We start from the raw sequence: 16,171 nt of genomic DNA on the forward strand, positions 1-16,171 counted from the left end.
TCTATGTCAGTGTCAGATATTGTCAGGAAGTAGGCTTGAGCCCATCTTTGAGTGTGTTGATATTTTTTATTTAGGAGATAAAACAAGGTACAAACTAAACTGGTGTGATCATTGAAGTGATTTACTTAATGTTTTTGCTTCTCTTTATTCTCAGACTTGATTATTGTAAGGTCCTTGATTTGTGTTACTCTTTTATCATCCTAGAGTGACCTCATCTGATTTGTAGTTCTGCCTGTTGTGTATTGGAAGAAGTAAACACTATTTGACTATCAGTGTTGCTGGGCTGTTGCTGATTTTTCCTACCAGTGCCTTCATGAACTGACAGCTCTGATATCTTCAATGTACTGGGTACTTTGTAAGTTTCTTGGTGACAATTATCGTGTTTTATTCAGTTTATACTCTTGATAACTTGTTGAAGTAATGTAACTATTTGAAATTTTCTAGAAAAAATGTAAATCCGTAGCTCTGCAAAATTTAGTCTGCTGGCAAGAAACAGGGGCATCACTGGAAGCTTGTCCAAAATGTAGCATCATGTGCACCTCTGGTGTTAAAAATTGGACTTTTCACTTTAACAAGATCCTCAGGTGATTTGTGTGCAGATACAATTTGAGCACTAACCATGTTTTAATTGATTTTCATCCCAAAGGAAGCAGAGGAAGGCACAACCCATTGTTGATCCATAAAACACAGATGAAAGTACAAACATGTTCATCAAAAAGGGAAATTGTCTTCTAAAAATTATTTTTGCCATCCTTTGTCCTGTTTTTATTACTATTACAGGATGACTACATTGTGCTATTCATTTCCACTGGGAGTAGAGGAAAGCCACTTAAAATTGTAGCAGGAGAGCTATCTATCAAGTAAAGAAAAGTATTTCTTGGTTCTAAGACTTGCAAGGCAAGGAGCTCTTCAGGAATTCTATAAAAGTCCTAAGTGCATTAAGCATTGTTGTCTCTGAAAATATGCTGTTATTTCTCAGACAACAATTTCTTTTTAGTGCCTTGCCTCTGAGGTTTCTGAAATTATCTTTGACAATGGTATTTGTTCTATTTACGCTGTTCCTTTTTTCTGCCTTTCTAACCATTGTTCCCTCTTAGTAATAGTCTTCACAAGTGCCCCTTATTATTTTCATTTTGAAGCTTCTAGGTCTAAGGCACTGGGATGAAACTTCAGAACTGTTAAGTCTTTCCTTATGAACAATCTTAAAGTGTGTGCGTGTGTGTCTCTCTGTGTATGTGTGTGTGTGTGTGTATGTGTGTGTGTGTGTGTGTGTGTGTGTGCATGCAGGTGTGCATAGAACAGAGGTCCACCTCGGTTGCTATTCCTCAGGTACACTCTCTACCTTTTTTTGTAAGACAGGGTTTCACTGGAGCTGGCTGACTAGCAAGATTTAGGGATCCACTATCTCCAACTTTCTCAGTGCTGGGATTATAAGCATGAGCCAGCACTTAAATTTTAAGAGAAATGTGGACAGCTAGTTATAGCTTTAGTTTTTAAATTTGTAAATTTACTTTTCTAATTAATGTTGACCAGCAAAGATACAAGAAGGAATAGGAAGGAATAATGGTGTCAGCTTATGGAGGGCATTGCGCTGCTCTTGGAGGACACATGGGCATTATCTTACAGGGATTATCATGAGCAGGGCACCCAGTAGGCTGTCCAGAGGCCAATGAATGACTAAATTGAGTATGAAGCTTTATTCATCTGTGAGTCTCTCTTAGCACCTTTTAACTTTACTCTTTAACTAACTTTTATCCTTTTAACTAACTCAGCCTACAGGTTTAAATTTATTCACATTTCCAGTTCTGACTCCAGTGTTGCCTTTATGCTGCATAAAAGGACCTTAAACTCTTCCCCTTGCATCCTAGAATAGAGAATGGATGCTAACAGCGACAATCATATCCTACCCACGATGAAAAGCTTGTAGCAGAAACGTGCCTTCCTTGAAATTCCTTTTTCATGTTGGCTGTGAATCACATGTGAAGTGTTCCTGGCAAGAGTCAAGGAGCCCATTTCACACCCAGGCATTATTGTGGTGTCATTCTATTTCTTAAGAAAACCACAGGAGTTCTACATCAAATAGTAAGCTTCATTAACGAAGCTTTTGCTTGATAATTAGTGAAGTAGTCTCACCGATGTGGTTAGCCCCCAAAGCGATGAGGTAACACGGTATTGAAATTGTTTCTAAAATTGTTTTTTAAATTAGCCCCAAGACTTGGTTAGCAATTTCTGATCTTATCAAATGACACAGTTTTGGCATATGGACCAGCAGTTATAATCATACATGTGTATGTATGAATATATGTAGGTATCTATAGATAGATAATAGATAGATAGGTAGATAGATAGACAGAGGCTCATTCATGCAGCCCAAATTGGCCCTGAACTTGCTGTGTAGCAAAGGATGACCTTAAACTCCTGATCCTTCTCCCTTCATCTCCCAAGTGCCAGGATTACAGGTGTGTAGCACTATTTCTTGCCTGGTAATCATATTTGACTTGATGTCACTTTGATTTTATAGCTTTTTTTCTCCTCTCAGTCTTCTTTATTTCCTAGATCAAATTTTTTTTCCAGATTGCCAAGAACAATTTCATCTTAGAATCAGCAATTTTTAGATTGATATGTAATGCGTGCATACTTACGCTGTTCCTTTTTTCTGCCTTTCTAACCATTGTTCCCTCTTAGTAATAGTCTTCACAAGTGCCCCTTATTATTTTCATTTTGAAGCTTCTAGGTCTAAGGCACTGGGATGAAACTTCAGAACTGTTAAGTCTTTCCTTATGAACAATCTTAAAGTGTGTGCGTGTGTGTCTCTCTGTGTATGTGTGTGTGTGTGTGTGTGTATGTGTGTGTGTGTGTGTGTGTGTGCATGCAGGTGTGCATAGAACAGAGGTCCACCTCGGTTGCTATTCCTCAGGTACACTCTCTACCTTTTTTTGTAAGACAGGGTTTCACTGGAGCTGGCTGACTAGCAAGATTTAGGGATCCACTATCTCCAACTTTCTCAGTGCTGGGATTATAAGCATGAGCCAGCACTTAAATTTTAAGAGAAATGTGGACAGCTAGTTATAGCTTTAGTTTTTAAATTTGTAAATTTACTTTTCTAATTAATGTTGACCAGCAAAGATACAAGAAGGAATAGGAAGGAATAATGGTGTCAGCTTATGGAGGGCATTGCGCTGCTCTTGGAGGACACATGGGCATTATCTTACAGGGATTATCATGAGCAGGGCACCCAGTAGGCTGTCCAGAGGCCAATGAATGACTAAATTGAGTATGAAGCTTTATTCATCTGTGAGTCTCTCTTAGCACCTTTTAACTTTACTCTTTAACTAACTTTTATCCTTTTAACTAACTCAGCCTACAGGTTTAAATTTATTCACATTTCCAGTTCTGACTCCAGTGTTGCCTTTATGCTGCATAAAAGGACCTTAAACTCTTCCCCTTGCATCCTAGAATAGAGAATGGATGCTAACAGCGACAATCATATCCTACCCACGATGAAAAGCTTGTAGCAGAAACGTGCCTTCCTTGAAATTCCTTTTTCATGTTGGCTGTGAATCACATGTGAAGTGTTCCTGGCAAGAGTCAAGGAGCCCATTTCACACCCAGGCATTATTGTGGTGTCATTCTATTTCTTAAGAAAACCACAGGAGTTCTACATCAAATAGTAAGCTTCATTAACGAAGCTTTTGCTTGATAATTAGTGAAGTAGTCTCACCGATGTGGTTAGCCCCCAAAGCGATGAGGTAACACGGTATTGAAATTGTTTCTAAAATTGTTTTTTAAATTAGCCCCAAGACTTGGTTAGCAATTTCTGATCTTATCAAATGACACAGTTTTGGCATATGGACCAGCAGTTATAATCATACATGTGTATGTATGAATATATGTAGGTATCTATAGATAGATAATAGATAGATAGGTAGATAGATAGACAGAGGCTCATTCATGCAGCCCAAATTGGCCCTGAACTTGCTGTGTAGCAAAGGATGACCTTAAACTCCTGATCCTTCTCCCTTCATCTCCCAAGTGCCAGGATTACAGGTGTGTAGCACTATTTCTTGCCTGGTAATCATATTTGACTTGATGTCACTTTGATTTTATAGCTTTTTTTCTCCTCTCAGTCTTCTTTATTTCCTAGATCAAATTTTTTTTCCAGATTGCCAAGAACAATTTCATCTTAGAATCAGCAATTTTTAGATTGATATGTAATGCGTGCATACATACCTCTATGTTATTAAGGTTTGCAATTTAGGAATGTATCAAGAAGAGTATATGAAAACAAAGGCTCTAATCAAATGGATACAAGTCTTACCCTAAAACTTGTATGTGTATATATACAAATTTACCGGCAATTTCTTTTTTCATAAAAATATTTTCTTTTTATAGGCTGTGTGGTTTACTTTCTAGGTTGTACCATAGGTAAAACACATTCTTTACTTGTTGCAATTATTATAGTTCATTGAAAATTGAGAAAAGAAAGTGTGGATTCGCCTCACAGTATAAGCTATATATAGGTTATATAATGAAAATTAACACATGGTGGATGATTTTAAATAAACATTTTTGGAATAAATTATTCTGTCCAACTAATAGGCCTTATTTCCTTAGATTGGAAGGTGATGACACGCCTTTTCATCTCTGTCTCCAACTGGTGGGATCATTATGAACTTCTGAACCTGTCTCCCCAATAGGGACCTGACTGCTCATGATGTCTCCTGGACCACAATTTCTTTCTCCTCATCCATCATATACAGTATTCTGAATTCCCAGGGTGGTATTCCAAGCTGTAGTTGCTACTGACTTTTTGACACCTTCCAGTCAGAAATAAACACCAGTAATGGGACTGTCTTGGCTTAGCATCTTTACATTAATCCACGTTTACTCCTATTAACTTTATTTCTTGGCCTTAGTTCTGTTGACATTTTGAGCCAGTTTATTCTTATTGTATGAAGTGGTCCTACACACTGTTGGATGTTTGGAAGGATCCCTAGCTTGTACCCACTGGATACTAATGAACTCACTCCCCTTTTGTCAGTTCTGACAAAAATTCCTCTAGACATTGCAAACCTCCCATGAAGAGCAAACTTGCCTATAATGAGTCAAATCAACTGTTTATTAAGCCTGGTTAGAATTGGGTTTCTTTCTAATCGTTCACTATTTTACATTTTGTTAAAGAGTATGCCTTCAGCTACTTTATTACAGAAAACTGCAAATTTCTCAAGGTATAACTAAACACAACCTGATGCGGCTCACTTGTTTTTCTATTAAGAACAAGGAGTTCTTGGCCCTATCCCAGAGCATTGGAATCATAGTCCATAGAAACAGAACTCAGAAATATGCATTCTACACAAGTATCTTGGGAAAATCTTGCATAAGCTAGCCCTTTAAAACAATTGTGGTGCTCTTTCTTTTTTCTTTTTCATGGCTTATGAACAATATTTTATTCTTTCAAATAAACCTCTCCCCCATCCACACCTTACTTTGTTGATTTTTTGAATATTTTTATTGAACTTTTGTATATTTTATACACGTTAAATATCTTTATGCCCCTCCCCCATCCATACCTTCCCATAGCCCCCCCCCCGCCCCCCCGACACTGGATTTCATGCATTCTGTGCTTTTATACGGGTCTCAACATGCCTGTGATTTCCATCACTGCTGGGAGTTCATTAGTTGGTCTTAGCAGGATGTGTAATAAGGTGAGCAAAAGTGTTTTCTGATGTCACATGCTTAAGTGACCAACTTATAATGAGAGAGGGCTGAAATGTAATCTTAGTTTATCTGTGATTGTGATAGTAATCTCACACAACACATAGGGAGGTAAGTCCTAGGAGGTCAACTTATCTCGTTTTGCAATTGAGAAACTTGAGTCCAGAAAATTGATTTGCTTAAATCCTCACAGCAAGGGAGTGACCAACTTAGGCTTAGACAATTCTCTCATTAACTAATTTAATTATTTACTGAAAACTTACATTGAGCCCAGCAGTGAACCAGGCACGGAGGAATCAATGGTGATTAAAAACATTACTTTTGCTTCCATAAAACAAGCAGACAGATGTCAGTAACACAGTCTCAGGTAGCTGTGATACATAACTCACGGATGAGAAAGATGATGGGCTGACATGATGCCTTAGATGATTGTTAGATAACTGAGGAGGAGGGAGAGGTCTGCCAAGAGGAGTGATTGAGCTGGCATCTGACGATTGCAGGAATGGATGGGAATAATTCACGTAGAACAAACATCAAGTACCCAGTCTTAAAGAAACAAAGAATCCTAAGTAGCATGGGTCAGAGGCTGTTAGATAATTGTAAAATGAAAATATGAATTTTACCCCAAAAGTAACAGATATTATCGAAGTACTTTTGTTTCTAAGAGTTCTATGAACTTATTTTTCTATTATATTGAGCCGTATTCCTTATTTATCTAAATTGTTAGACTTTCTCGTGAATGATATTGAGTGCTGTGCTGTCAAATTCTTTTTCTACACCCGTTAAGACAATCGTGTAACTTGAATCCTTCATTTTGCTAATGGGGTACATGACATCTATTGATCCGTGTGAGTTGAGCCATTTTCACATCACGGTTTACGATGCTTTTATAATGCTGTAGAACTGAGTTTGTTAGGATTTTACTGGGGAGTTTTGCTCATTGGTTTATCAGGTCTGTCATGTCGACTCTTGTCTAGCTTTGCTATCGAGGCAGCACTGGCTTTGATAATGAGCTTGGAGGTGTTCTTGCCACTCGGGATTGGGGAACCATATGTGAAGCATCAGTATCAAGTGTTCTTCAAATGTTTTATAAAACTCAGCAGTGAAGTCATCTTGTTCAGCATTTTCTTTTCAAAGGAGATATTTCATTGCTAATTGACTCTCATTACCACTACTGAACTATTCATATTTTTCTTCTTTCTTTTTCGCAGGTTGTGTATTATAGGATTTACCTATTTCTTCTAGGTTATATTTTTTGCCATCTAACCGCTCATAGTAATTTCTCAGAGTAGTCTTTGTGATTCTTTGTTTCTGTTATTTCATGATAGCTCCTCTTTCATTTCACATTTTATTTGTTAGAGTTCTCTTTTTTCTTTATTGAGAACCCCCCAAAAAACCCTCCAAAAGCAAAACAATTTCATTGACGTTTCTGTTGTTTTCTAGATGTCTTCATTTATTTATGCTCTAATCCTTATTTCCTTTCTTCTACCAACTTTGGCTTTACTTTGATTTTCAAATACTTGACAAATAAAGTTGAGTTGTTTTTAATCTTTCTTAATGTATAGTCTATTTCTATAAACTTCCTTTTTTTTTTGCCTTTTTGAGACAGGGTCTCCCTGTAGCCCCAGCTGTCCTGGAACTCACTATGTAGACCAGGCTGGCCTTGAAATCACAGAGATCCACCTGCCTCTGCCTCTTAAGTGCTGGGATTAAAGGCGTGCGCCACCATGCCCGGCTATAAACTTCCTTTTTATGACTCCTTTTGCTGCATTCATAATTTTTATTATGCTTGTTTATAGTGTAACTTCTCTCATGGTATTTTTTGATTTTTCCATTGTCTCCTTGGAGGGGGTGCATTTAGTTTCCACCTGTTTTTTCCAGTTTTCCTTGTGTTATCCGTTTCTAGTTTTATACTCCTGTGGTGGGAAAAGACACTTGGTAGAATTTCAGTCTTCCTAAATTTCTTCAGACTTGCTTTGAGATTTAACAGATGATCCATCCTGGAGAATGCCCTGTGTGTGATTTCTCTTCTGCTGCTGTTGAATGGATTTTTCCTTCCACGGCAGTTAGCCCATTTGATCTAAAGGACAGTTCAAAGCCACAGCTTCCTTACTGGGTTTTCGTTTGAATAATCTGTTCCTTGTTAAAATGGGCTGTTGAAGTTCTCTGCTTTAACGATAATTGCTGTATATTTCTCACTTGGGTCAACTGATATTTGCTTTTTATAGCTAAGAGCTCTGATACACACACACACACAAGTATTATGTTTCTTGATTAATTACCCCATTATCAGCATGTAGTAATCTTCTTTCATGTGCCTGGTCTTGAGTTAAAGCACGTGTGGTGTGGTGTAAATGGAACTCCTGTTCTCCGCTGTTTTCCCTTGTGTATAGTATCTTTCTACATCTCCTTTCAGTTCAAGTATGTCTTTAAGTGTGAAGAGATTTTCTTGCAGACAAAAATAGTTGGATTTTGTTTTGTATACATTCAGCTGCTCTATGTCTTCTTATTAGAGTTTTAGTTCCTTTATATTTAGTATAATTATTATTGATAGGTAAGTACTTACAGTTGCCGCTTAATGAAAGATTTCCTGGTTATTTTGTAGACTCAAGTCTTCCCGCCCTCCTTTCCTGCCTTCCTCCCTCCTTCCCTTCCTCCTTCCCTCCCTCCTCTCCTGTCTCCCCCTCCTTCCTCCCTTCTTTCTTTTTGACTTTCTTTGTCATTTAATGCTTTCCTACTTTGATTCTTTTTTTCTATAATTACTATAGGTTTTGTTTTTTTGCCAGGAGGCTTACATAAAAACAGTTTATTTTAACTGGCATCAACTTAACTTTGATCTTATCCAAAAGCTCAGCACTTTTACTTCTCTCCTTTTAAGTTTTTGATGTAAATATTTCTACCTTTTCATACTGCAAAGTCATTAGCAAATTATTGTGGCCACAGTTGTTTTTAGCACTTTTATCTTCTAACCTTTCTCTTGGAGTCATAGTACCACCCTTGTAATACTTGAATTTAACAATACAGTTTGCGTTACCATCGAGTCTTATGCTTTCCTATATTCTTCATATTTAAGTTTGAAGAACTCCCTTTAGCATTTCTTGGGAGGACGGTCCAGTTGTGTTCGACTCTTTTGGCTACTCTTTGTCTGGGAAAAATCTGTTTTCCTTATTTCTAAATGACTAGTTTGCCATTTAATTTGCTCTTGAGTGGCAGTCTTTTTAAAATCTTCTCTGCTTTGAATATATTGTTTCACTTTTTCCTAGCCAACCTGGGGGATGGGATGATATGGGCAACACAAAAGTGTTTCTATAACTTTTGCCTAGTTAATCTCAGGTTTTTGGCTCCACTGTGCTGCTTCGGCCTTTAAAATGGACCCTTGAGTGCTGCTGGCACTAATATACTCTATGGATTGCTAATTTTGGGTGTGTGCATGAGTGTGTGTGCTAACAAACAGATTTCTGTTGTCTAAACATTTTGTCTGTGGGAAGCAGATTGGAAAGAGGGACCATTCAATTTGATTAGTTTTGAGACTGCTGTAGAAATATGGATTCACAAATTGGGATATTGAATTGGATAATGACGTAGACTAAATATGGCTCTCCAAAGCTCTTCACATCTGAATCATCGGAGCCTGTGAATACATTGCCTTACATGGTAAAAGGGACCTGGAAAATATGATAGGTTAAAGATACGGACACAAAGAGATTATCTTGGATTATCTAAATGAGCCTGAAGTAATGACAGAAGTCCTTAAAGGAGGGAGGCTGGAGGGTAAGATTCAGTAGTGAGGTGTGTGACAACCTAAGAACCAGACTGAAATGAAGCAAGGCAGTAGCCAGAGCTGAAAGGGGTTTTCTAGATGCTAACATTAGTAAGGAAGGAAGAGAAGTCCCCCTCAGTATCTTCAAAAGAAACCGCTCCTCCTCACACCCTATTTTCAGACTTCTTATCCTTGAAACTCTAAGATATGTTATTTGTGTGGCGTTAAGACACCAAGCTTGTAGTTATCTTTGGCAGTTTGGGAAAAGAGTAAAAAACAAATAGAGATAGTACAGTGAAATTCATATAAATTAATGAGCTTGAGACCTTTAGAAGGCACAGTAAATAGCATGGCATCATAGACTGGTTTTGCAAATCCATCCAGAGGTGACAACACTGACTCTCAGGTGTCAGTTACTATTACCCAGATGATATCATCCCAGGGCATGGAGCAAAAATCTCAATTTTATATCAAAGATGCTAGATGCTAGACAACATCCGCTTAGTTCTATTTACACATTAGTGAATTAACTGAACGATGTCACCTTTTGATGGTCATTGTATTTGATTCTCAGGCAATAGTGACTGCAATATAGTAATTGGAAAGATTTTGAATCAAAAGTGCAGGGGACCATGTTTCTGGAGACAAGCAGCTTTATATTCTGAAACTATGAAAGCGTTCTTTATGTAATCGCTATGGTGCTTATTGGATAGTATCCTCTACAGGCTGGTTTATTATCGCTAATAGTCCAGAGCCTTTTGATTGGAGGTTCTCAGCACTGAGCTTCCAGAGAGAAGGTTGCTACTCTCCACCCCAAGCAGACCTGGGAAGAATTTAGTGGAACCTCAAGTACCAGTGTGTCTCAGATGATAATCAACTCCCTGTGAGCCTTGAGGGTTACTCCTGTGTGTCATAAAGGTGGGTAATTTGTTGGTAAAGACTGGGAAGCATGTCTCAGTATTCTGAAGTCTCAGTGGTTTCCATGAATACCCTGCATTTGAATGCCCTGCAATGATAGCGATTGATTATCCCAATTGTTATTAACATATATGTATGTATGTGCACAGGTGTGTGTGTGTGTGTGTGTATCTTCATATGTGCGCATGTGTGTGTGTGTGCCAGGTCAATCTGGGGTGTCATTTCTCAGGAGCCAGTCACCTTGTATTCTTTTTGAGACAAGATCTTTCTCTGGGACGTGAGGCTTGCTAATTAGACTGGGTAGGCTGTCCAGCAAGTTTGCCTCTGCCTCCCCAAAGCAACTGCACATAACTCCTTTTTTTTTTTTTTTAATGTGGGTGCAAGAGATCAAACTCATGCTCTCATGTTTGCCTAGTAAACACTCTACTGAATGAGCTATCTCTCCAGCCCTGATGATTCCAATTATTAAACCACACTTAGTTGACCTGAATTCTTACATGGTTCTTGAATTCACTCCATTGTGAATGCTACTTCTATTGTTGAGGTCCTTAGTACCTCTTTTTATTTTACTTTAAATTTAATTTATTATTATCATTATTGGGTGTGTGTGTGTGTGTGTGATGTGTTTGAGTGTGGGTGTACATGTGTCACAGCATACATGTGGAGGTCAGAGAACAACTTTCAGGAGTTGTTTCTCTCCTGTTGTAGGATTGGGGGACAAAATTTAGGTTGTCAGACTTTTGCAGCTTGTACTTTTATCTGCTGAGCCAGCTTAGCTGCCCAAGACCCCTATTTCTTCTTGCCTAGCTTTGCATACTGGCTTTTGGGGTAACACTACTGATCATCAATTCAGTGACCATTTTGTGTTTTCCATGAAGGTGGAGTGTGTCCATAGTATTGAGGAATAAACTACCAGCTGTATTGTGTGAACCCCTCCCTGTTCAAACATGAGAGGCAATCAGGTCTGGGCAATGGGACCTGAAGAAAATCTTCTGGAAGAAAAATATGAACTATTGTTCATCCTGGTAGAAAATGAAAAGGACCCATATGAGGAAAATCTTTTTTCTTTTTTGTTTTGGCTATGGCTGCACATGAAGAATCAGCTACAGGAGTCTTACTTTGTAAAGGCAGCCCCAAACCCCGACATTGCTCAACTGACTGATATTCCTTATGTTCTTATTTCCCATTATTTCTGAAAAATAAACTTTTTCTATGTGAGCAATTTTCAAATTTAAGCTTTTATCTTGTTGTTGCTTACATCCAAAAGCATTCCTTGTAGGAGTAGTTTCAGGTGGGGCACCACCTCTTTGGGGTCTCCTGAGCTCATCTTTCATGAGTAGGTCAGAGGAATGATCTTTCTAGTGTGCTGATTCAGCCGACCACCCCTGGCTTAGTGGATGAAGTGGCTCCATGACCTCCACAGCAGTCGAAGCATCATGGATACCCTGACTTCATTTCCAGCCCTGTCTGCCATTATTTCTCCTTTGACTGCCAAGACTATGGCTCCATTGACTCACCTGTGACTCCTGGAAAGCACTTAATACATTTAAGCATTTGCTTTCAACTAATTTCTTTTTTTGGAATTTCACCTGGATACAATTCTCTTTTTCAATGTCCACTGGCAAAATACTGATTTCCAAGTTCATATGTCCATGCCTTCTGTGATGGAGTTCTGCTGATTTTACCCACTACTGTAGGTGGACCCATCAACTCTCTCTTTTGGTTCTCTTAAAGTAGGACATATGTTTTATCAATTGATCATTTCCCATGTAGCTACCAGTTCTCAATCATCTTAGGATCTTTAGCATCTTAGACATGCTGGCAATGTAAGAGATCTTCAATTAATGGCTTTTAAATAGATGTTTGTTGATTGGAAGATAAATTTTTTATTGTAGAGTGACCACTATCACACATTTTAAGACTTTTATTTTGTGTGTATGAGTGAATTGTCTGCAAGTATGCAAGTGCAACCACATTGTGCAATGCCCACAGAGGTCCGAAGAGGGTGTTGAATTCCCTAAAACTGGAGTTATGGACAATTGTTAACTACCATATGGGTGCTGGGAACCAATCCCAAGTCCTTTACAGGAGCAGTCAGTGCTCTTAACCTCTGAGTCATCTCTCCAGCCCCCTAAATCTCATTTATTGAACTGAGGTTATAGCTCAGTGGTCAAGAACTTACCTAAGAGGTACAGGGTCACAGCCTTAATCCCTGGCACGGCAAAACCAAGACAAGAATAACAATAATATGTCCCATCATATATTTTTTTAACATTTCTAGTATATTAGTATATTGAACTTAGAAACAATATTTGAAGTTGATGAAACAGGAGCTCTTTAATTGTGCACATTGGAAGTGGCCCCATTTTGGAAACTCGTGTACATTTCATTCTCCTTTGTAGAAAAATAAGAGAGCAGAATTTTGTCTCTAATCTTTATTCATGTCAGATCTTATTTAAAATGAAAGATATATTAAAAGGAAATTAAAATGATGTATAATTCAGTATTTGAGGATTGTTATTAATGAGAAAAGCATCTTGAACTTTATTCAAATAAATATCCAACAATGACTTGTCTAATAATTGTTATTTCCTAAGTGAAGATCTGTTTTTCTCTTTTTGAAAACCCCTATCACATGGTTCTACTGGGGAAAGATTTGCATGGAAGACGTTTGAATTTCATTTGGTTTGGACTAGTGCTGTTTCCTTCCACGGTTTCCGACAACTGCTTTCCTTTGTCTTGGGTAGCACTGGAGAGTCCATGGAGACTTCTTTTTTAGAGTTAAAGGGAAGTGGAACTGGATATGCATTTAACTGGGAAATGGGAGAACAGTTTATGCAGTTTTCAGCAACTTCTCTATCTAATGAGGCTGCTACTGTACATGCAACTGGGAATGACTTTCAGGAACTCTCGTACCAACTACTCCCTCAGTTCACTCAGGATGTGTATCATGATCATGCAAGGCCAGAGGTCATTTCCTGGGACATATCTCTTCCATGGCATCTAGCCCAGGAGGAGGAATAGAGGAAACAGCCTGAGATGATGGAGCTGAAGCTAAGGAAGGGAAAATACAGAAGTTTTTTTGGTAGCTAAGTAGTAAAAGTAGTATTTGTTCCCTGGATTTTATAATGTTTGTTAATTTTGTTGACATACTTTGTTCTCTTTTAGCATCTTAACAGATATTTATTCTTGTACTAATTTTACACTTATATTGTGTACTTTTTCATAAGGAGGTCTCTCAATATCATACAAAGCTAAGGCTCTGTGAAATCTGGAACCCCTGTTGATAATCACATATCAGAATAAAACTTTCATAGATCCAATATAGGATTATGGTGGCTATTAGGTTTTTAAAATGATTTGTTCACAAACAAAGAGTTTCCTTACAATTTTCTCTTTGTAGAATTTTCTCTATCATTTTCAGATAAAAGTCATGCTGTTCTCTATATAGAAGACTCATGTTTTTTAAAAGATGACAGTATAACTTTTTTATATTTACAGTATTACTCATATAGAGCTGTGTTTGACACCATCAATGGAAAAATCATCATGTGTCAGATTGAGTAGGAGGGTGAGAGAGGAATTTCTTTAAACAGAGCATTATAATTGAACTTTGACATTAGTTCATTTTTTTTTCTTGTTATACAATGCTATTTTTGTTTAATTTCCTTTCCTCCCTGAAATGTTACTTGCATTTTTTAATCAGGAAATGGAGCAATATGATGATGGTAGAAGTGTCATGTAAATTATTCTAAGGATTTTAGGGACTGGCTATTCTGTCGAATATCTTTGTGTTTGGAAATGAAGCTTATTTTAATTCCCTGCTTTTATTTAGGTGCACATCACACGGAGTGTTTGAATTTTAAGTTCTGATTCACCATAGGCAGCTACACAGTTTTATGAAGTAAGGTGGTGGGGCCGCTCTGTAGGTGTTTTAAAAATGCCCCTGCTGTAATTAAACAATTAGTGGTTAGAACGCTGGCATAGTTTGGGATTTCTCCAGAGTCTCACCTTTTCCTCAGATTCAACCAGTGACCCCTTAGCTGCTGATTGAGGGGACAAAGTTACTTCGGGGATGTTAGATAAAATCTGGGGGGCCAGTATGTAATATGTATCTTTTTTTGTGTCCTTTAGCATGATTCTGTTCAGATTCTGTTTCTTGCGGTGTTTTCTTTAAGCTTCATGCTAATTTCTATGATGGGAACTCTCCACCCAGGCAGTAAGGAATACTTGATCAGATTGCATATGATTTAAGACAGTTTTGATCAGTCTTACCCCTCCATTAGTTCCTATTTGTAGACTAAATCTCTAGAGGGACATGGCTTTGCCTCCCTATCCTGGGGTACATCAATGAAATAGCATTGGTTTTATACAGTCACTTGACACTTCATGAAATCATATTTGTCAGGTAATATGGTTTTACTAATATACATTTCTAATGGAAAAAAATCTTTTTTTCTATTTTAACTTTTAAAAAATAATTTTCCATATTTACTTGAAAAAGTGTTTCAGAAAAACAAATCACACTGAATTGACATTTGATATTAGCATCAATCAACAACGATTTTATTTTAAAAAATCATGAATTCTGCCAGTGGTATGGACATGTGCTGTTAGATACAATTCAGATGGGGACTATAAGATTAATTTCTTAAACCTATTTCCCACACAGAATAGCTACAGATAGAAGAAAATCAGGAAATGTTTCCGATAAGCCCTAGAGCGTGTGCCTTAAACACTCTAAACTAAAAAAAGTCCAGAGAATTCTTCAAACTAACAAATGCTAGCTTTGGTTTTGACATGGACTTGGTTTTGACATGGACTTGTTATTTATTATTTAACTTAACGAATCCAGAACACATTACTGATTTCCAGCTCTGGGTTGTGTAAATTCAGAGCATGAGATGACCGCATTAGAGCTCACAACGTCAGAATCTTTCTTGGCGTTACAAAGCCTGCTTATGGAAATTATATATAGGGTCTATAAGACCAAGAGCTTTGAAGTTACTGCAATAATATTTTTTAGGAAGGCACATAATTTGTTTGAAGAAATCTTCTCTCTGCATTATATCACATGAGAGCTTTCTTAAAGACTCTTAAGCAAGAGCAAAACAAATTAATGAGCTTTTAGTAGTGCAAATTGGTGTCGAGAATGAAATGAGGGCCCTGTGTTTTCTTAAACCACACCCCTTGGCCAGGGTATATAGAGGAGGCTCTGAGATGGGGAGTTCATCACACTCACTCCTCTCCTGCCCAAGCTTTCCACTCCTGACACCATGTACTACACCGACTTTGACGGCTCTGTCTTCCCAGGGTGCTACTGGGGCAGCTACGGCTACCCCCTGGGGTACAGTGTTGGCTGTGGCTATGGCAGCACCTACTCCCCAGTGGGCTATGGCCTTGGCTATGGCTACAATGGCTGTGGGCCTTACAGAAGATACTGGCCATTTGCCCTTTACTGATTTGCAGAGACCCTCGAGTCATAGAATCATCTCTCCGTGAAGGCTGAGCGACCTATCTCCAGATTCCAGCTTTCCTGCTCCCTTGCTCATCAACCTCCTTCCAGGGGCCACTTTTCTGACCTCACAGCTGCATGCTGAAGAAAGAAATTAGAAAACTAGAAGATGCTTCAAGCTGTCTCCCACAGCAATGTTTATTGGGACGTTTTCAGAAACCTGACATCTATACTGTCATGCATTACTCTGGTTTCTTCGAGATTCTCCTGCTTCCTGTGATAGTGAAATTGTGGTCATGTCTGTCAAAATATCAATAAATTTC

General features: G+C 38.1%; 1 protein-coding gene across 1 annotated transcript; it reads left to right on the forward strand.

Moving 5' to 3' along the window:
* Positions 1 to 15,669: 15,669 nt before the first annotated feature.
* LOC103736478 (keratin-associated protein 8-1) lies at positions 15,670 to 15,855 on the forward strand. The gene has a single exon (XM_008835996.1). The coding sequence runs from the start codon at positions 15,670 to 15,672 to the stop codon at positions 15,853 to 15,855; it is 186 nt and encodes a 61-aa protein (XP_008834218.1).
* Positions 15,856 to 16,171: the final 316 nt, after the last annotated feature.

Source organism: Nannospalax galili, unplaced genomic scaffold (genome assembly GCF_000622305.1).
Source record: "Nannospalax galili isolate Female #2095 unplaced genomic scaffold, S.galili_v1.0 scaffold136, whole genome shotgun sequence".
NCBI lineage: Eukaryota > Metazoa > Chordata > Mammalia > Rodentia > Spalacidae > Nannospalax > Nannospalax galili.

What these genes read in the sequence shown, in the direction of transcription:
- LOC103736478 (XM_008835996.1), top strand. Translation starts at nt 15,670, where the DNA reads ATGTACTACACCGACTTTGACGGCTCTGTCTTCCCAGGGTGCTACTGG.